The sequence below is a fragment of the Pan paniscus genome, chromosome 7 (assembly GCF_029289425.2).
Source record: "Pan paniscus chromosome 7, NHGRI_mPanPan1-v2.0_pri, whole genome shotgun sequence".
Taxonomy (NCBI): Eukaryota; Metazoa; Chordata; class Mammalia; order Primates; family Hominidae; genus Pan; species Pan paniscus.
Window position 1 is genome coordinate 130,024,228 of NC_073256.2, and position 21,606 is coordinate 130,045,833.

General features: G+C 36.6%; 1 protein-coding gene across 2 annotated transcripts in view; it reads right to left on the reverse strand.

The window, feature by feature from the left end:
• CSMD3 (CUB and Sushi multiple domains 3) overlaps positions 1 to 21,606 on the reverse strand; it is a 1,211,357-nt gene that overhangs the window by 431,613 nt on the left and 758,138 nt on the right. For both annotated transcript variants that reach the window (XM_003823338.5, XM_034966508.3), the window contains one exon: positions 4,467 to 4,605. In XM_003823338.5, the coding sequence (XP_003823386.3) occupies positions 4,467 to 4,605 (139 nt within the window). The remainder of the gene's footprint in view (positions 1 to 4,466; positions 4,606 to 21,606) is intronic.

The following is a 21,606-nucleotide window of genomic DNA, read 5'->3' on the forward strand; positions in this document are numbered from 1 at the left end:
AAAGAAAGGCAAGATCCATTCCTACTCCCCAACATCACCCAGAAAAACAAATAATTAAATCACTCTGCATAATAAAGTAATAGGTATTTTGAGACTTACCCTGCTATATACCAGGAGCACAGGGAATGGGGAAATGAGGACTGAAGATTCTAGATGCAGAAGAGATTAAAAATGAAGAACAAACAAATGGAAGAACATTCCATGCTCATGGGTAGGAAGAATCAATATTGTGAAAATGGCCACAGTGCCCAAGGTAATTTATAGATTCAACGCCATCCCCATCAAGCTACCAATGACTTTCTTCACAGAATTGGAAAAAAACTACTTTAAAGTTCATATGGAACCAAAAAAGAGCCCACATTTCCAAGTCAATCCTAAGCCAAAAGAACAAAGCTGGAGGCATCACGCTACCTGACTTCGAACTATACTACAAGGCTACAGTAACCAAAACAGCATGGTACTGGTACCAAAACAAAGATATAGACCAACAGAACAGAGCCCTCAGAAATAATGCCACATATCTACAACTATCTGATCTTTGACAAACCTGACAAAAACAAGAAATGGGGAAAGGATTCCCTATTTAATAAATGGTGCTGGGAAAACTGGCTAGCCATATGTAGAAAGCTGAAACTCAATCCCTTCCTTACACCTTATACAAAAATTAATTCAAGATGGATTAAAGACTTAAATGTTAGACCTAAAACCATAAAAACCCTAGAAGAAAACCTAGGCAATACCATTCAGGACATAGGCATGTGCAGGGACTTCATGTCTAAAACACCAAAAGCAATGGCAACAAAAGCCAAAACTGACAAATGGGATCTAATTAAACTAAAGAGCTTCTGCACAGCAAAAGAAACTACAATCAGAGTGAACAGGCAACCTACAAAATGGGAGAAAATTTTTGCAATATACTCATCTGACAAAGGGCTAATATCCAGAATCTACAAAGAACTCAAACAAATTTACAAGAAAAAAACAAACAACCCCATCACAAAGTGGGCAAAGGATATGAACAGACACTTCTCAAAAGAAGACATTTATGCAGCCAAAAGACACATGAAAAAAATGCTCATCATCACTGGCCATCAGAGAAATGCAAATCAAAACCACAACGAGATACCATCTCACACCAGTTAGAATGGCAATCATTAAAAAGTCAGGAAACAACAGGTGCTGGAGAGGATGTGGAGAAATAGGAACACTTTTACACTGTTGGTGGGACTTTAAAGTAGTTCAACCATTGTGGAAGTCAGTGTGGCGACTCCTCAGGGATCTAGAGCTAGAAATACCATTTGACCCAGCCATCCCATTACTGGGTATATACCCAAATGATTATAAATCATGCTGCTATAAAGACACACGCACACGTATGTTTATTGCAGCACTATTCACAATAGCAAAGACTTGGAACCAAGCCAAATGTCCAACAATGATAGACTGGATTAAGAATATGTAGCACATATACAGCATGGAATACTATGCAGCCATAAAAAATGATGAGTTCATGTCCTTTGTAGGGACACGGATGAAGCTGGAAACCACCATTCTCAGCAAACTATCGCGAGGACAAAAAACCAAACACCACATGTCCTCACTCATAGGTGGGAATTGAACGCTGAGAACACATGGACACAGGAAGGGGAACATCACACACCGGGGCCTGTTGTGGGGTGGAGGGAGGAAGGGAGGAGGGATAGCATTAGGAGATATACTTAATGTTAAATGACAAGTTAATGGGTGCAGCATACCAACGTGGCACATGTATACATATGTAACAAATCTGCACATTGTGCACATGTACCCTAAAACTTAAAGTATAATAAAAAAAAATGAAGAACAGTTTGGGATAAGAGAGGGGATTGGAGAGATACAAGCAATTATTCCTGTGATGAGGGTTATCAAGAAAATTTAGAACAGTGTAGGCTTATTCAATCTTACATGACTCTGGATTGCGCAATAATCCTCTTTCATTGTCACCTGCATTATGGTTTTCATGAAAATGAAAGAAAGTGATGTAAATGAATAGAGTAATGTTGAGAGAGTGCAGCAGCCTCAGTGTCTATTACGTAGGTTGATTCTGGAGACAGAATTTAAGTCCAGAAGTGAACAAAAGCACCCCCAGGCATTCTTTGAAAATTGAAGGAGGGAGTAGGTTTCCCTTGTATGTGGGATGGCGGTGAAGTCTTTTTACTTGAATATTGAAGGATAATGACTGGTGAGAGTCATCTGGGTGATAGATGCTATGAACTGATACAAATAAAATATGAAAATAACATATTTTCAACTACCGTTGCACCTCCTGATACAAAATAATGTTTAGTCCAAAACAAGAAATACGAAAATTATGTACTTGACATATTATATAAATATATATGAGATTAATTCTGATAGATTGACAAATATGCTTGTTTTTCAAATGTAAAATACTAAATTTAAAAACTGAAAAATATGGATGAAATCTTTGTCCTATTGTTCCAAATCAATACATATCATGCTTTATCATGTATTCCAAACCAAATATAATTCTGTGTGCTAAAGTAAGGTTGGTTAATTTTAGTTCAACATTCATGGAAAAACTATATTGGAAAAAGATTTAATGATGAATAACTAAGATGCTTTTCAAGCTTTCTAAAATTGCTATGACAACATAAGCCATGTAAACCAATAAATAGGGGATACGGTTTTAACAGAATAGCAACAACAACAACAAAATGCCAAAAGAATGTAAATGAAAAATTTTTAAAATGTGTCAATTATTGTTGTGGGCTGAATTGTGTTCCCCCAAATTTCTATGTTGAAATCTTAATCCCTAGTAGTACTCAGAATGTGACAGTATTTGGAGAAAGAGACTTTAAAAGGGTAATTAAGGTAAAGTGAGATCATATAGATGGACCCTAATCCAATGTAACTGGTGTCCAGGACATAAACACACACACAGAGAAAATCACGTGAAGATAAATGGAGAAGACAGCCATCTACAAGGCAAAAGGAGAATCCAGAATAAACTGTCTTGTGGACACCTTGATCTTGAACTTCTAGCCTCCAGAAATGTGAGAAAATTAGTTTCTGTTTTTTATCTCATGCAGTCTGTGACACTTGGTTATGGCAGCCCTAACTAATATAGAAAACTAATATAGCCCTAGTAAACCATGTAGATTATAACAAGATAGTGTTAAATTAAGTTTAGCTTAAAACCTCCTGTATACTTTGAATTCCCGCATAAGAAATGGCAACCTAACTAAGAGTATAATCTTGTAATAAATAGCTGAGTGTCATCCAATTACAGAAACCAAGCTTCAGTCAGTAACAGGCCACCAACTGATCAGATCATATCTATATAAGTCAAATGCCAAGTTGTAACTAATCAAGCTGTTTCTTTATGTCACTTCCTTTTTTTTGTCTATAAATACTTTCTGCCCATTTGCCATATGAAGCTCTTCATATTTACTGATTCAAGGTGCTACCTGATTCATGAATGGTTCTTTGCTGAAATAAACATGGTTAAATTTAAGTTGTCTAAGGTTTTTGTTTTAACAGTAGAATGAAGCCATGTGAAATGTTTAATACTCTACCTCTGTTCAAAGTGGAATCTGTTCTCTCCCATGCAAATGTTAACACTAGCATGGATAGACAAATTCAATGAAAGACCTTTTGAGTTAGGAAAGAATCATGTTAGGTTTGTAAAATTCAATCTTCAGTCAATAATAAATATATTCTGCTGTACTTATATGTTTTTCATGTGGATCTAATGCTTAAATAAGTTTTTTTGTTCATCTGTTTGTTTTTTGAAGAAAGGGGTTGGGAGATGAGACAAGTCAATGATATAACTGAGAGATTATATAGATAAATCTATTTTGATTTGTAAGTTGTGATTCAATAACGTAAGAGAAGTTTCATTCTTTTAAGGTTTAAAATATACAATATTATAGCCTTTTACAATATAGGTTATTTGATCAGTAATACTAATTTTTCTAGGGGAAATAAAAGGTCAGCTGTTCCACCATTACTACATACTACATGACAGTCATTTTCAGAAGGACTTATAGGTGAAAGCATATGGATAGTGTGCCTAAGTGTCTTAGACTGCACTACAGTGTTGATTTGAATGTGTTTACAGCACCTTCTCTTGAAACCTAGCAGAGCAGAATTCACAGGCCCTTCAAAGTATAGGACAACTAAACTCATTAAGTTAAAGGTCACATGTTCACATCTTAGTAGTACATAAAGCAAAAAGGTCGATCTTGCATATTTCAATAGTACTGATACAGCATTACACAAATAGAAAATTAACTTGGAAACACGCTGAAAGGTTAAACGGGGGCAAACAGATGGAAGCATTCAAAGCACAGCAATTGACTATTACAATAAAATTAAACATTCATTTGGTAAATGCAAAAGAGAATGTCAACTAATCTTTTAGATAATATTTTCTTTAAAAGTAGGAAAAATATTTGTGAGACCTTTCAAATGTAATTTTGATAGAGTGTCCAGGTTCAGCTTCAATCACCCACTCACAATTCAAAGAGTCTTTGTAGTATCCTGGCCATCCTGGTGAGAGAATCACTCCACTGGGAGCTGAAAAATGGCCACCACATGGGGCTGAAAAATTAAATCAGACAACAAGTAAGAATAAAACATTCAAGATAAATCACAGATATTATTCTTAATACAAACAATTTCAAAAACAAGTCTCTGCATATCCTTATTAAATAGTTAATACTATTTTTGAAAGCAATGGTACATCTAGTCAATTACTTCTGTTAAATGATTATTTTTCTAAAAAGGTAATTTACTTTTCAAAATATGAAATAGCTACATTTAGCATGTCAGGTAATAAACTGCTCCTCCTTAAGTCTCTGAATAATACCCCTTACATATATTCTTGTCTCTCCAACGTCATCTTTGTATTCAAAGCTTGAAAGAAAACCTAAGTTGTTAGCTTTGGTTTCTTTCTCTTTTATTTTCTTACTTATGTTATCAAATTCTACTAATTCATCTTATACACTAACAGTTTGTGCTTCCATTTTCCAGAGTCACTACTATAATTCAAGTCTTCATTGATTCAGCTTTTTACCTTATTTCTCATCTGCTATTTTCTTTCTTACTTTAGTCCAGCTGTCAGAATAAGGTCCTCCAAATTATAGTTTCAACATACCATTTCCTAGACATCTAGCCCCTTTCTTAGATTTGTATTTTGATCTCTTTTCTTTTTAATATCAAATTTAAATATTCTGTTTATCATTTCAAATATTGTATCCTCTGATTTCCCTAAGCTCACACACAATTGAAACCACAATGATAGCATTGTAGTTCCAGTAAGTACTGATTAGGTCATTTAGTGTAAACGCCTCATTTTGGAGATGTGTAAACCAAGTTTTAGAGAGAGCAACTTGCCAAAGTTCAGTAGGTTGAAAGGTCTTAAAATCACTTTGAAGTCAACTTTTGCAAAACAAAGCCTTAGTACTGACCCTCTTCCATTATTTCCTGTATTGGTAAATGAAACCGCCATCTGTCCAGTTGCATAAACTAGAAGCTAGAAGTATTCAGTTTTCATACGTATATTATTTTTACCATTTAGTCCCATATCCAACCCATCCTCAAGCTCACTCTTATTTCTCTAGCTCTATGGATTTCATCTTAGTTTAAAATAACATCATCTCATCCTTGAAGTATAGAAATAACCCCTGAACTGGTCTCTGCATTTACACTATTCTCCATGCTACGGATACAGTGATTTTTTTTTCTTTTTAATTCACGAAGCTTACCATGCCCTTCAGTGACAACTTTCTGTGTTTCCTGATAAGGCTCTGTGGGATCTAGCTGTTGCTTATTCTCTAGCCTTGTCTCGGAACTCCCCTCCACTCTGTAGCCCAGCTACATTAGCCTGCTCTACTTTCAGGAAGTATACACAGAAGTGAAAATGGAGGAAAGAGTGTTTAAGATGTTGAAAATTATCAGGAAAGAAAAAAAGTCTAAATGTACACTAGATCAACTTTTTAATACATCATTATTTCCAGTGACTTATCACATCATTTTCTTTAAATCTTCCCATTTAAACTCTTACCCATGTGTTTATATTTTTCCTAGCTTATTTCTTTCTGTTTTGCCTTACAGAATTTCTGAAAACAATTGCTCTAGACACTATTTTACTCCTTTTTATTCTTTAAATAACTTGATGGAACCCAAATGAAATAGCAAATATTTATAAATTGGCCTAGGAATTAAACATTACTGTAAAATTTCTGTTTTTAGTAAAACATTTTCTATGTGAAATTGCCAAAAGATGTTATTTGTATGACAGAGAACTCTCATAAAAACTAAGTTTTCTTCCTTAATAGAATTTAATTCTGTTTCCTAAATAGCTAGTTTTAAAGGAGGCCATTTTTATGAGGATTATTTACTCTTCCTAGTTATGATGTCTCATAATTAGGTTTCCTGTAGGGTTATGTATTTCAAAAATGAAATTATGTGCATAATAGTCACTTAAATTACCATATTTTACAAGACAGAGCTAAGTATTTTAGTGACAGAAAGTCCCAAAATATAGAGTATTTCTGACATAAATCTTTATTATGTCAGCAACTCATATTGTTCCAGAAAAGTATTCATTCATTCATTCAACCTAATCATCATTAGACGAGGTAATTAGTCATAAAATTAACAATTGAGTAATGGGCCATAAAGAATTAAAAAGTAAAGTACTGAGAAGCATTCCGACTAGCCACTCAGTGCAAAATGTGAGGGAGGCAGAGTTAGAAGAGGTCTTTAAAGTGAAGAAGTAGCCTAAAGATGTGATTGATTGCTGTTTGTTTCCTAAAATGACTCTCTGGTATAGTGACCCTGCTTGTAGTTCTTCTCCTACTTATGACATTTTCTGAAGTAGCTACTTTCTCACTTAAAGGATTGGAATTTCCCAAAATTATTCTTCCAAAAGTATAGGAACCAACTTTCTAGAAGGTCTACCACCAAGAGGGGAGAGACATGCTTATATGGGTCGGTCAGCAAAAGTCTCATTATTAAAGTGACTCTCGGGCACATGAGAGGAAAATGTCAGTAAGGAGAAGCCATGGTGTAGCAACAGTGGAAGAGCATGGAATAGATAACATGCAGGAGAAAGGAGAGACTAAATGTAGAAAAACAAAACAAAACAAAACAAAACAGCTGAAGAAAAAAAAAAGCTGCCTAGAGTTTTGGAACAGAAACCTAAAAATATTATTATTATTATTATGTATTTATTCTTTTTTTTTTGAGATGGAGCTTTGCTCTTGTTGCCCAGGCTGGAGTGCAATTGCACAATCTCATCTCACTGCAACCTCTGCCTCCTGGGTTCAAACGATTCTCCTGCCTCAGCCTCCCGAGTAGCTGGGATTACAGGCACGCACCACCACACCCGGCTAATTTTTTGTATTTTTAGTAGAGACAGGGTTTCACCATGGCCAGGCTGTTCTTGAACTTCTGATCTCAGGTGATCCACCTGCCTTGGCCTCCCAGAGTGCTGGGATTACAGGCATGAGCCACTGTGCACGGCCTAAAAATATTATTAATTGCAAATATTTTATCTGTAAAGAAATCTAACTGCAATATAAGTAAAATACAACTAAAAAAACCCAAAAAGTTATCCAAATTATGTACCTACTGAAATTTAAGAAATTCTTATACATTTTTTTAACCAAAAATGAGCCTGTGTATCTCCAGGTGTGAAGATACTACACTTCAAAAAGGATTTCTCTAAAAAACAATAACTACTCTTGGCTGAACAAGAAAAATTTGGAATATACAGAAAGCAAAAAGGGGACCAAGGCCATAAAGAAGCATTTTCAAAGTCCCATTCATTCATTCATCTTTTATTCATTTATATTTCAGTTCTTCGACATACCATTGTCTGACAGGTGTGTGCCTGTGTGGCATTTGTACTACTTCTACTAATGAACATTTATGGAATGCTTTCTCTGTGTCAGGCACCCTCAGATTATTTGATATAATGCTCAAAATAATCTAGCCAGATAAGTACACTATTATAGATAAGAAAACTGATGTGTAAGGAATTTAAATAATTTGCATCTGAACTGTCAAGGATTTGAACAAAGGCAGTTTGACTCTAGAAAAATTCTTTCCAACTGACATTAAGATAGTCTTTTTCCTTTCCTCCCAGTGCCCACGGTGCAAAAGACAGAAACATTAACAAAACGTAAAAATGTCAAGTTCTATAACAAAGGTATGTCCACAGTACAAGGGGCCCAGAAAAGGAAATGAATAAATGTTTCATAGAAGAGATTCTGTTTAATTTGAAGATTGAACAGGATGAAATCAAGAATGAGTCAGAATTCACCAACAGAAAAACTGAGGGAGGATATTGTAAATGAAAGCAACATCACATGTAAATGCATAGAGGATTGAGTTAGCATAAAGTAATGCAATTACCTTTTCTGGGAAATAAAGAAGTGATGAGAGAAAATTAGAAAAGGACCTGGTTTGCTCCACTATGGAAAGTGAACCACGGCAATTGAAAAATTGTTGACAAAGGATATGTATATATACACACACACATATATAGACAAAGGATAAGATTTTCATTTAAATGAAACTTTCATGTAAAATGGATTGCAGCAGTACACCTGGATTTAGTGAGATCAGTTAGAAGATTGTTGCAACTATCTAGGAAAGGCATTATCAGATTATGAAATAAGGCTGTAGCAGAGATAGGCAGAATATACAAGGTATTTAGGAAGGAGAATCAAAAGCATTTATTGACGTGCAAAGAGTGAGTCAGAGGAAGGAGTCTAAACTGGTCCTTGAACCCTTGGCATGTGCAATAGGGTGGATGGTGATTCCATTCACCAAAATGGGAAACACGGAACAGGGAGGAGTTTCATGTGGAAAGTTAATGAGATTCAGTGCTAAAATGGAAGGGTCTGTGAAATATCACAAGAAACAAGAGAAAATAGAATCTGGAGCTCTTGGCTATCTTAGGAGTGATTTTCAAAATTGGTTGATGTTCAAGTTTCCATGTAGGTTGAAGGTAAAGGTGAATATTTAGAGGAAAAAATGAAAGATGATTGAATATGCAACCCTTTGAAAAAAGTATTTTAATTTAATAAAATTAAGTAGGTATTGTCCAATAGCCAGTATATCACTACACTGAGAAAAGGGCTGAGATGAATTATTTGTTTGGGTCTTCCTCTCACCTAAGTGTGTGAACTGGGATAATTTTAGCAAAGTAAAAGTAATAAATTCCTAGGTTTTAGTGGAAAAATAGAATAGTTTATATCTCAGTTGACTGAGATAAACTTTAGTTTAACTAAATTTAGACAGGCTTCTTCCTGATTCAAGACCCTCCTTCCCACCTCCCTTTCCTAGAGCATTTAGTTTAGAAAACTTGTTTGTTTGTTTTTTTTCCTCTGTACCTTTGAAATGTACATTTTCTCCCAGCCTCTTACTAGTTTTATGACCCAGGAATGTCTTTTTCAATGACCTGGGAGCCATCCCTTTGAAGCACCCTTATTTTCCACTCTCTCTGTGGGAGAGTGGGAACCTAACTTCAGTAAGCTCCAATTATCAAACATAAATGATCTAATCACATTGGCCAACCTACCCCCTAACATGCTCCAGTATTTTTCTACTAGCTCACCCCAATGCTTAAAAACCTTCTCCCTCTTTCAAAGGAGTTGAGTTCAATTTTTCTTCTCCTTTGCAATAGTCTCAAATAGTCTTGCTTGCCTGTTTAACTCTGACAGAGAAATTTTTCTTTGACACACAGATGATCCTCAACTTATGATGGAGTTTTGACTTATGATCATGACTTGATCAGAAACATGGACTAGGTAGCGGCAGAGCTGAGACTCAAATTCAGATTGTTAAATTCCTAGTTAAGAATTACTTCCACAGTAGATTTATTATTTTTCCAAAAGAAATGTTTATTTAAACATTTTATACTCTCTTTACCATTGGTTTAGTGAAGACAGAAATAGATGAAAAGTCAGGGGGGTAGAATATTTAGTCCAAAGGTTTTTAGTATAATTTTGAGGCTCTAACCCCATTTTAAGTGCCTCTCCACTACTATTTATTATTCATTTTTTAATTAATTAAATAAACATTTACTTTCTGCTACTATGCCTAAGATACTGTGCTAGCTGCTGAAATTGAAAAAAAATTCTATGTGATATTATATCTGCCTTCAAGAGATACACATTTTCTACAAGGAAGATTGATACAGTTAACATGAAACATGATAAGTACATGCTTGAGCTGGGTAAGTAGCCTTGAAATATAGGGCAGGGACAGGTACTGTCCCAGGGGCATTAGGAAAGAGTCCGGGTAGGAGATGTTGTCAAAGAAGAGTTTAGATTAAAAAATGAATACAAGCAAAACAGGCTTAACAGAAGTGGGACAGAATAGGCAGAGGTAGGAAGTAAAAAACACTAATCTGTGTGGGGGAAAGTCAAGTGGTTCTTGTTGTTACAACTTATTGTTAGTGGAGGCCTAAGGAGGAGCAGTTCATGGGGGCCTCTGGTTACCTGCAGTTATTGCTTTAAAAGACTTTCAAACGTTAGTGGCCATCTACTGAGCTTGTTAAAATGCAGATTCCTGTATTGTACTTCTAATAGTTGTAAGATGGGACCCAAAAATCTGCATGGTTGACAAGACCCCCACCTGATCCCTCAGGTCCTTTTATTGGTTAGGTATGTGGACCACACAGGAAATTTAAGGGATGTGGGTGTTCTGCAGCTCCAAGACTCCATTGGTTAATCTCTCAGTTTTCTGGGATGAGGAAGTTATTTGGATATTTTAGTGAAACACAGGTCGTTGCCTTTAATTCTTCTTTTTGTAGCAATGAAAACAACAATGAGATATGTAAATTCAATATAGTTCATTTATCTAGTTTTATTTTTCTAAGGCCTGAAGAACGTCTGTTATAAATAATGTGAGTTTGAGTGCTGGCTCAATTTTGTCTTACTTTAAGAAGAAAGGATACATTCAAAGAACCCACTGTGTTTTAAGACCTCGATGAAAGAATCAGAAGTGCTTCAGACTGCATTCAGATAAAATTCTCCTGAATAAAAATGCTAAGGAGTGCTGGTACTCCACAGCAGGAGATGCTCTTCCATCTGAGAAGTGGTACTTAGGTGCTCAGAAGGAAGTTGGGGACCATGGGCTAAGCTAGGTTTTGATCACAGGGATTTTGCCATAGGTGAATGAAAGAGGTGAACATTGTAGCATTTGGTCTGATAAACAATCCTTCTGTGGAGTTGTGCTTGATAAAATCTAGATGCCAATTCAAGGACAATCAGACAATGACAGTTCCATTTTGTTCCTTAAAAAAAAAAAACTTGCTTTATGGTTATAGGTGTGGTAAGTAATCACCAGGTCTCTCAAACCTCAGCACACTGCATCATGGTTCAAAAAAAAAAATTACAATGAACAAGTCAGGTATGTATCTAGGATAAGAAGAGAAAGACAGAAACATGGTAATTAAGGAGCCAAAATAGAGTCCATTTCCATAACTACTTCTATCCCTCCCTGTACCCAGCTCCACAAAGATTAGAAGCAAAGCCCTGCAGACGGCTATTAAATTAGATTATTCTATATTAGTGCTTCAGGAGACGTAGAATTTAATAACACCTAAATACTTAACTAAAGGAGGGGTTCATTGTTAGATATAAATATATATAAATGTGTGAATACATATCTGTTTATAAGAACCACAAATAAATTCTGATCTGTGTATCAAATTGTTACTCTAATTGCTTCCTCAAAAGAACTCTCTCTAAAAAGAATTAATGGCTGTGAATGAGAATGGCTTCCTTTCCTCTGAGACTAATTGAGATTCAAGAGAGAACCTCTTACCCTCAAAGGGAAAGTTCATCAGGCATGCAAGTCCAGGCTTGTCTTCAAACAGTTCTCCCGGGACTTCAGTCCCATCCTATTCACTCAAAGAATTCTCTTAGATATCCCATTAGGGAGTAGGAAGGAGCATAAGCCACAGCTATGCAGGGAGTTCTGTGCTGAGGGCAAGGGAGTTCTTGCTTGAGTAAGCATTTTATAGAACATTCTAAAGTTGGTGAAGCAAAAACAGAAGACTTTTTTTTTTCTAATTACTGCCTTAAAACACACACTGCCAAGTCTCTTTCTCTCCTCAAAGAGCATGTTAAGCAGAGCCTCTAGTTTTCTTATCACTTCTAGTATTTAAAAACTTGATCCAGTTCAATTTAAAACCGTTATCTCATTCTCTCCATTCACTCACCCAAGGTGCCTTGAGTAGCAGCCAGAGAGACTTGGAGTATAGGGAAGAGTATGCTAAAGGAATGCCAGCACTTCAGATTCATTCCTCTACTTACTTCAGCACTTGGAGTAGAGAAGGTATTATCACTTATTTTATATCTTGTCCTCTTCCTTTTACCTTTAGATCCTGTTTCCTGTGGTGAGTTAGGGCTGGGATGAGGTGAAAGGTCATAGTCCTTTCCTGGAAGTTATTGCTTTCCTTGCAAACCTTTGTCTGGTCACTGGTGCCTCCCTTTTGTCAGGTATGGAACATGTTGATTCTCCCATGAGAACAAATGAGTTGTTTGCAAAGGCCAAGAGTGAGGAGAATGGCTTCTCACCGCACAATTCCCTGATAAAAGAGAAGCTCAACCTTTTGTAGTTGCCTGTCTGCTCCCATCCCTGACAGCACACCCTATAACTCTGTTGGATTGTCTTTTCCTGTGGCCAAGCCTGAGTAATTTCTTTGGTATTCATTTGATGCACAGGAAAGTTACATCACTGACTAACCAAACTGTTTGAACTAAACAGCTCTCCCTCTCTCCAACCTGCCAGCTTTTCACCAATTTCTTTTCTTTTGTTCAATAGGCATAGAAGGTAGATCAGCAAGCTCATTGTATAAGCAAATATCCACCTGGGAATTCTCTTTCACACAAACATCTCCATTCTCTAAGAGGGATTCTTATGCAGCCCTTTCCCTCAATTTGGCTTGAAGATAAGGAGACTAGCACTTTCCCTCCTCTAAGAAGAATGAAAAACCAAACAACTTATGATTCAAACAGTTATAGATAGATGAATGATAGAGAAAGACAGATATACGGATTAGATAGATAAAGACATATAGATCTCCCTAGCTTTTGCTGCTTAGCACATTGGAAGTGGGATGGCAGAGGTTATGATTGAGATAAAAGAATCAGCTAGAACCCACTTAAGCTCTGGAGGGGTGTCTTGTCCTTAAATTTTCAAGAAGAGGAATATAGATAATTTTTTCTTCTTAACTGGAGATCTAAGTTGCCAAAGCTAAAGCAGCAGGAAAATTTAGTTCTCCATTTTGTTAGTCACACATTTATTCCTATGGTTTTCCTTGTCAGGAGGGCTGCAAATATAACAATGTTCAAAATCATTCGAGTGTCTACAAGAAAAAGGCAACTTTGCCAGTCTTAACCCAGCTCTTAGTTAAATCATCAGCTTTGAGGCAATAGCATTCATCAGACTCTTCCAAAGTATTTCACTAAATGTAATCTCCTTTATCTATAAAGCAGACCCATGAATGTATTACATCTAATCATATTCAAGAACGTGATCATGTAATCCAGAAGGCCAATATTCATTTCCATTTTTGTCACGGAGATTGCTTTAGATCAAAGGGGGCACTGCTGACTACAGTGTAGGGGGCATGTGAGTCAGAGTGAGGTAAAAAGGACAAGAGAAGCAGAAAGCATATATACATCAGAGCCTTCTGAGACTCAGAGGAGAAATAATTATGAGGAAACTAATGGTTGGGCACAGGTGGACTGAACAACAAGCTATTTCTAATTTGAACTACAAATTTCAGTATCTGCATGGGATCTGGAAGGAAATGACAAGGTACTGCTTAGGGGAAAAAAATCACAGGGACCAAGTCTCTTTAGAGAAGAATGGTATATCACTTTGGCAGCTGTGTTGAGAATAGAGCTGAATAAAAGCAGAGACAGAAGCAGTGAGAGCAGTTAGGGGGCTACGGATTAATTAAAGCCAGAGACAAAGGTTGCTGGGACCAAGATGTCAGCAGTGGAGGTAGTAAGAAATATTTGGGTTTTGAATGATTTCAAAGGAAGAGCTAGCCAGTTTTTCTGATGCATTATCTATGGTTATGACAGAAAGAAAGGAGTCAGGAAAGATTTGATAAAGACCGAAGAATTTTGGCCTGAATGACTGAAATAATAGAGTTGCTATTAATAATGGAGAAAGAGAGTGACAATATCAGGTTTAGAGTGACGTGGGGAGACATATCAGTTTCAGACAGGGTAAGTTTGAGATGCCTATTAAACACTTAAGTGCAGATGTGGAGTAGGAAGTTGAACATATAAGTCTACATTTCAGGGCAGAGAACCAGGCTAGAGATGTAAATTTGAGAGACAGCGGCATGTAGATATTGTTTACAGTTAGAGACTGATTGAAAAATCACCAATGAAATGAATGCAATAGAGAGCAGAACATATCCAAAATGTAGCTCTGGGACATGCACTTAAACAGATCACAGAGAGGAGAGGAAACCAGGAAAGGAGACTAAAATGAGCCTGAGTAGCATATTTAATAAAATAAAATTTAATAACATATATAATTTTTAGACTTGTCTAACTTATTTTTCCAGTAACAGTTAAATAATTGTATAACTTTAAATTATTGAGGAAAATTTGATTTTAAAACAAAAATGGTATGAATTTCAGATTCTATAACAAAATAATGAATACATTAATGCATCTTTCATTTTTGGTCTGCAATAAAATCCTTTTCAACTTTCAATCTACATGAGTATAGTTCAGTAGCATTTTATTTTAAAGGCATTCACTAATGAATAATAAATCTTTATATTCAGGAACTGTTTCCTTCTGTGGCTGCAACAGAGGAGAATTAATTTATGTCCAACTGTCTTGCTTTTTAAAACAGAAAACTCTAGATGACTTAGTCCTCACTGCTTGACACTTAGAAAGATAACTTTCTTGTTTTATACTACATCTCATGGCCTGGTATCCCTTTCAAGTTCTTTTGGGATTCATTGGCTGGCTTATTACTGGCAAATTCAGAAGCGGGCATTATAAAGTAGAAATGTAACTCAGAGAGTAGCTGAGAATATATGTCAAAAACTTGCTGTCTCTCTTCTCGTTGTTTTCAAAATCAGTACATAATTTATTATAACAAGGTGAAGAATTTATTCACCAAGCTTCCAAGGAGACAGAATGTCAATCGAAAACCATCAGAATGGAATTAATGAATCTTTCTTGGGTGCAGAGTACAGTGGAGTGGATTTTCTGGTAACTTGAGGATTATGTGTGTGACAGAGGGACTGAATTCATGTGAACAAAGACATGGGCCCTGGAAAGGAAAATAGAAAGGGAGAGAAGAAGAGCTTAGTGATGGGAGGACTGTGTGTGTGTATGCATGGGGGAAGACAGGGAAATAAATGATAATGATGATGGTAGTGATGATTTTTACAAGCTATCTTGAATGGTGGGTGAGAAGGGGGAAAAGATGGCCTAGAAAGGTATTTGAGAAGCCTTCTGTTTACTTCATTGTATAAAACACTTGCATCCTAACTCAAAAAAAAAAATCAAAGTAAAAATCTCTGTTATTTATCAATGCTTCTTAAATAACTTTGGTCTAGTTCCTGAGTCTGAATGAAATGAAATCATACTAGATAACTGAGCCACATTAGGAGCTAAATTATTAGCAAAATTGTACTGTCTCATGGTAAAAATAGGATAAGACATGAGCAGAATATCAATGCAAAGCCAAAAGGATACTGCAGAGAGTACTTTGAATTTGAAATGATCATTTGGGGGAGAATGCACAGTTCAAGATATGATGTTCCAGCTAGACTCTAGGTGCTAGAGGATTGGACTTAAACAGTGTTACACAACTTCACAACAAAAAAGAGTAACTCAAGAAACTTTCTCCTGAAATAACTACTTTGCAAAATGATTCTTAAGGCCCTAAAGGATACCCAATTTCTTGAGACATTGGTGTGCTTTCTTAGAAGGAATAGAGGTTGCTGTCCAATATATGATTTCTGAACTGCTTCACTGGCCTAGCACAATGGATTGACTGTGGCTCTTTTCTAATGTCCATGAAGGTATTGTATAAGCTAATGGAAACATTGCTCTCAGTTGTCAATAATAAAATTTTTTGTATTATTTATATTGTTTTTAAGCAGATATTTATCTATAATTATGTCTGTATAAAAAGTGGGAAAATCCACCTGTCCATTGGGAGGGTAGCCTGCTTCCTTTAGCCCATCTAATTCATTTCTGTTACTTCCTTGCTCCTGTTAAGCATTTGAGATTATGATTCCTGATCTGTGGCATTGGGCATTAGGTGCTATCTGTAGACTCAGATTCACCAAAACTACCATCCAGTCTAGTGGCAGTTGGCTTCACCAACCTAGAGGACATAAATATCTAGATGAAGTTGAGTTGAGTAAAAATTTTGGAAAGACATTTTCTGCCTGTGTGTTAAACTCACAGAACAAGTTAAAAGCAAGACATCCACTAGGAAGAAGTATTAAAAGATTGGATAATCAAAAGTACCTGCAACAAGATGATGGCAGAATTACCTATAGCTAATTTACCAAATAATCACAGACACTCTCCTTTACAAACTGATCTCAAGAATCTGGTAAAGCAAATCAGAGCTGAGAAAAATAAGTTAATTATGGCTATATTTAAGAAAGAAAGCCAAGTAATGATGCTCAGATCATTTGAGGTAGAAACAACGAGGCAGATACCTTTTGGCAGACAATGAAGCGGGCAGACAGTCTCAAGCTCTTGGAGTTGGCCCCTGGATGGGCAGATTTAGGTGGGCAGAGATAAGTGGGTTTCCCAAATCCCAATAAGAAAATCCCTTTGAGGAGTAAAATATTACCCTTAAAGTTTGCCTTCTGTATAGCAGTACTGGTCACAAGGAAAATTCCAGTGACAAGAAATTCTGTGGTATTTTACTGGTTGATTACTGGATTCTGGAATTTTGGGGGTCAAGGATGGTTCCAGTTTGCATTGCCTGGTACAGTAAAGGAAATTCAGTTGCCTGATGTTCCCTTGAAAAAAAGAATTAGGTGAAGGTACTATCTTAGCTAGGTGCGGTGGCTCATGCCTGTAATCCCAGCACTTTGGAAGGCCGAGGCAGGTGGATCTTCTGAGGTTGGGAGTTCAAGACCAATCCTGGCCAACATGGTGAAACCCCATCTCTACTAAAAACATAAAAATTAGCTGAGCATGGTGGCGCGCATCTGTAATCCCAGCTACTCGGGAAGCTGAGGCAGGAGGATTGCTTGAACCTGAGAGGTGGAGGTTCCAGTGAACCAAGATTGTTCCACTGCACTACAGCCTGGGAGACAGAGTGAGACTCAATCTCAAAAAAAGGAAAAAAAAAATGGAATGTCTTACTCATATTTCAGGAGACACACATACACATGCTTAAGTGGAGAAATAAAATTGAAATGCTATTATGTTGTGTCTCATTTCCAAATTTCCTTGCATTTAGGCTGGTAGAAAGAACTTTGAAGGTTATGATACAGATGAGCTGGACGATGTCCTCAGAGGCCCCTGAAACTCTGATAATACTACAAGAAAGAAAAAGGTAGATTTAGGGTATGAAAAGAAGGAATTCCAAGAAGGAAGATTCTTGTGAGAAAACTGTACTTAAAGAGGGATGAACTTAGTGAGGAGGCTCACAAGATATCCAAAAAGGGCCTGGACTGTGCAGAATAGTAAAATAAAGGAACGTGAGGGAAGCTGTGTTGTGAAGGGAGGACAGCAGTTTAAGCAGCTGCTATGAGTGGGACACTGATGAAGACAGAGGAAGAGGATTTTTAGAAAGCTTTCTGGGTGATACATTGTGAAAATCCCTGGGTCAGCTCATTAAAGGAGATCTACAACAATCATCTACACAGTTCTTCAGGGCTTTAGGCTGTTTCTTTGAAGAAGATACCATGAAAAGACTGGCCCTAGGTAGAGCCAGGTATATTCAGGCTAATGTCTCAGTGTCAGTGAAGGAGTCATTGGCTGCCATAAAAACAAGTTAGGATGACAGTTTGTGGAATTCAGTGTGACATAACTACAATGCTGATTACAATAACGTATTTTGTTTTCCATTAGCAGAACTGAAAGCTCATAAGGCCTTAAAAGGCAACTAATCTTTCTTCTTTATGGTGATAATTGGATCAACCTATTCTAGAGAAATGACTTCAAATTTTCAGAAAGCCCCAATCTATCCTTAGTTAATGCATCAGTATTGAACTTCAGGTCAGTGAATAAAATGTATAACCAAATTATGTTAAACAATTGTATTTAAGTTATCTGAAATGTGGGATCATAAAACTGCAACACATTATGATATTTCTCCCTTTTGGTCTGACAATCCTTATTCAAGGACTATGGCATGTGAAAGTTTCTTTAACTATTCTCAAAGATTTCCCAAAGTTTTAGGGACTGATTGTTTCCTCAGTTTGAGGACTGATTGACACTGGTGGATCACAAATTTGCCAATATGCCTAAACTGTTAGACACTTATGATAGAGAGGAGTTGCAGATGGTGGTCATCTTTAAGTGGATTGAGGTTCTGAGTTTTCGAACAAAAACATTTTATACTGATTTCCATTGTTCTGTAAGTTCTGATTAAAACAAAATGTTCTACCTTCTAATTTTAATACACAACAATCCATATACATATATAACTTTTAACAATGAATTTGATTTTGAAGAAAAGAAAATAGAAGTAGAAATTTAGTTGTATTAACCAGAAAATACCAACATGTACCTTTAAAAAGTTATTCTATTTGAAATGTTTAATATGAAGATAATTTAAAAGTTTCAGCGAAAATGTTAAGCATGTTAACGTTTGTTAACATTTGTAAATGTTGGAGGCTGCGATAGTGCCCCAAAGATGAACAATAATAAATAATAAGAAAAATTTTATCGTAAAAATATAGACTGTCTACAGAAAAAAGGAGACAGGAGTAGCCTCCCAACCATAGTTCTCTATGTAAGTGGGAGTGGCTCTGGAAGTTTCAGGAATGGTGGGGGGATGGGGAAGTTTTTTTTTTTTTTTTTTTAAATTAGGAAAAATAAAAATAAGCTGAGGCATCAGTTAGTCTCGGGCTTTAATTGTTAGTACCTAAGTAGAATTCAGGCAAAACGAAAGGAAATCAATATAAACCTTAATTAGAGGCTAAGAAATCAAACCTACCTGAGTTAGTTATAGAGTTGACAGCAGTCTGCTTTGTTGGGTGGAAACTGGCTCAGAGGTGGTTTGGGATAGAGTAGTAACCTGGCAAGGGCCACCCTAAGATTGCTTCTGGCCCACTCCAGTTCTGCCTTCCTTGGCTCCAACCTCATCCTTAGTGATGTTTCCACCTTGCTATTGGGTCCACAAACAGGCAGGTGTGCCAACTGTGTGTCATTTCACTCACACATAGAGAAAAACAATTCTTGTCCATCAGAAACTTCATAAGGGTTCTCTTAGGGATGTGTGGAGGGCTTATTGGCCTTTGTCAAGTTAGAGTTCTGAATATTTTATCTTACTTAATTTTAAAAGTTAAATACCATTTGTTTTTCACAGATAGTAGAAAATCTCCCTGAAATTGCTCTAAATAAGTAGTGATTCATTAAATTACTGATTGACATTACTAATTACTTTTACCTCCACCATGAAGCTAGGCACCAAGCAACCCCAAAACCAATGCCCAAGTTAGGCAAACGAGGATCCAACAAAATTCAAAATTACCTAGAAGTGGTCTCTGTATGTGTCGACTGAGATTTAAAACAAATTTCAGTGCAGGGGAGGGTGAGGCTCAGATAATGTCATTTCCCAGCTGCAATGGCTCCTGTTTAGCCACAGGGTAACTTTGGAGCTACTTAGCATTATTTAAAAAGGGTCTAATGCTCTGGACTTCTCTAGTCATTCATCAGATCCAACTCACTGTGTCCTCCCCTGCAGTCACACTGAACTGGCTCTATTCCTTTTGCCTGAAACACACTTTTCTCCCATTTCCTACTGTTGCTTCAAATACTAATGTGTGGCCGTAGGGCGTGGTGGCTCGTGCCTGTAATCCCAGCACTTTGGGAGGCCGAGGCAGGCGGATGACCTGAGGTCAGGAGTTCAAGACCAGCCTGGCCAACATGGTGAAACCCAGTTTCTACTAAGAATACAAAAAAAATTAGATGGGTGTGGTGATGTGCACCTATAGTCCCAGCTACTCAGGAGGCTGAGGCACAAGAATCTCTTGAACCCGGGCGGCGGAGGTTGCAGTCAGCAGAAATGGTGCCACTGCTCTCCAGCCTGGGTGACAAAAGCAAAACTCCATCTCAAAACAAACAAACAAACAAACAAAAATGCTAATGTAGATTTTTCTTACTGGTTCCCCAAAGCTGGATCAAAAACTATGTTAAAAGAATGAATGGGCTCCGGCAAAAAGAATGGTGGAAAAACTAAGTATTACTATCCATATTATCCATTTTCCCTTTTTACTTTAGTCCATTATTGTGTAACTCCACTATGTTTTTAAAATACCATCATAGTCATAATTATTGACAGAGTAGCCCCTGCTGAACCCATACTATTTGAAGTTTGAAAAAGAACACTAAAGTCATCTAGTTCTGCCCGCCTGATATTACTAATGAGAAAGCAGTTAGTAGTAAAAAGAAGGAAAGCATTAATTGAAGGGGCCACTAGGAAAACATAATTACATGGTCTGGGATTACTTCATTATGAGACATTATGAAAATGTTCAATCCAATGAAAGTCATCAATATATAGGTAATGCTTCAATTAAATTTGTTGTACTTTGGAAAATTACATATTAAATCTTCTCAATTTATCAGCTAGTCAGTTTGGAGACAGGTAAGAGGAAAAACTTGGAAAATAAGAAAAAGAAACTGCTTTTAAAATAATCAATTATTATATGACAATCTACTAAAGGTGTTATACAGTTATAGTTCATCTATTTCTTAGTAAAAGTTCATTTGTATATTTTTTTCCTTTTTCTTTTTTTTTTTTTAAGACAGAGTCTTGCTCTATCACCAGGCTGGAGTGCAGTGGCGCGATCTCGGCTCACTGCAACATCTGCCTCCCAGGTTCAAGCGATTCCCCTGCCTCAGCCTCCTGAGTAGCTGGGACTACAGGCATGTGCCACCACACCCGGCTAGTTTTTTTTCTTATTAATATTATTATTTATTTTAGTAGAGACGGGGTTTCATCATGTTGGCCAGAATGGTCTCAATCTCCTGATCTCGTGATCCGCCCGCCTTGGCCTCCTAAAATGCTGGGGTTACAGGCGTGAGCCACCGTGCCCAGCCCATTTATATCTTTATAATAAAATAGATATGTATTATTAGATACTATAGTGGAAGGAGAAATTAAAATTTAGAATGTTAATTCCTTCTGTGGCAAATCTAAATAAAGGCCCCTCATTTCAGTAGATTCTAAATTTATATACTATGTAATTGATGTTTTACTTTTAATTACGATCATCCTTCCTTCTTACCAACATAATCTGAGATTTTATATGAGTGTATATATACAAAAATAGGCCAAGAGCAGTGGCTCATGCCTGTAATCCCAGCACTTTGGGAGGCCGAGGCAGACAGA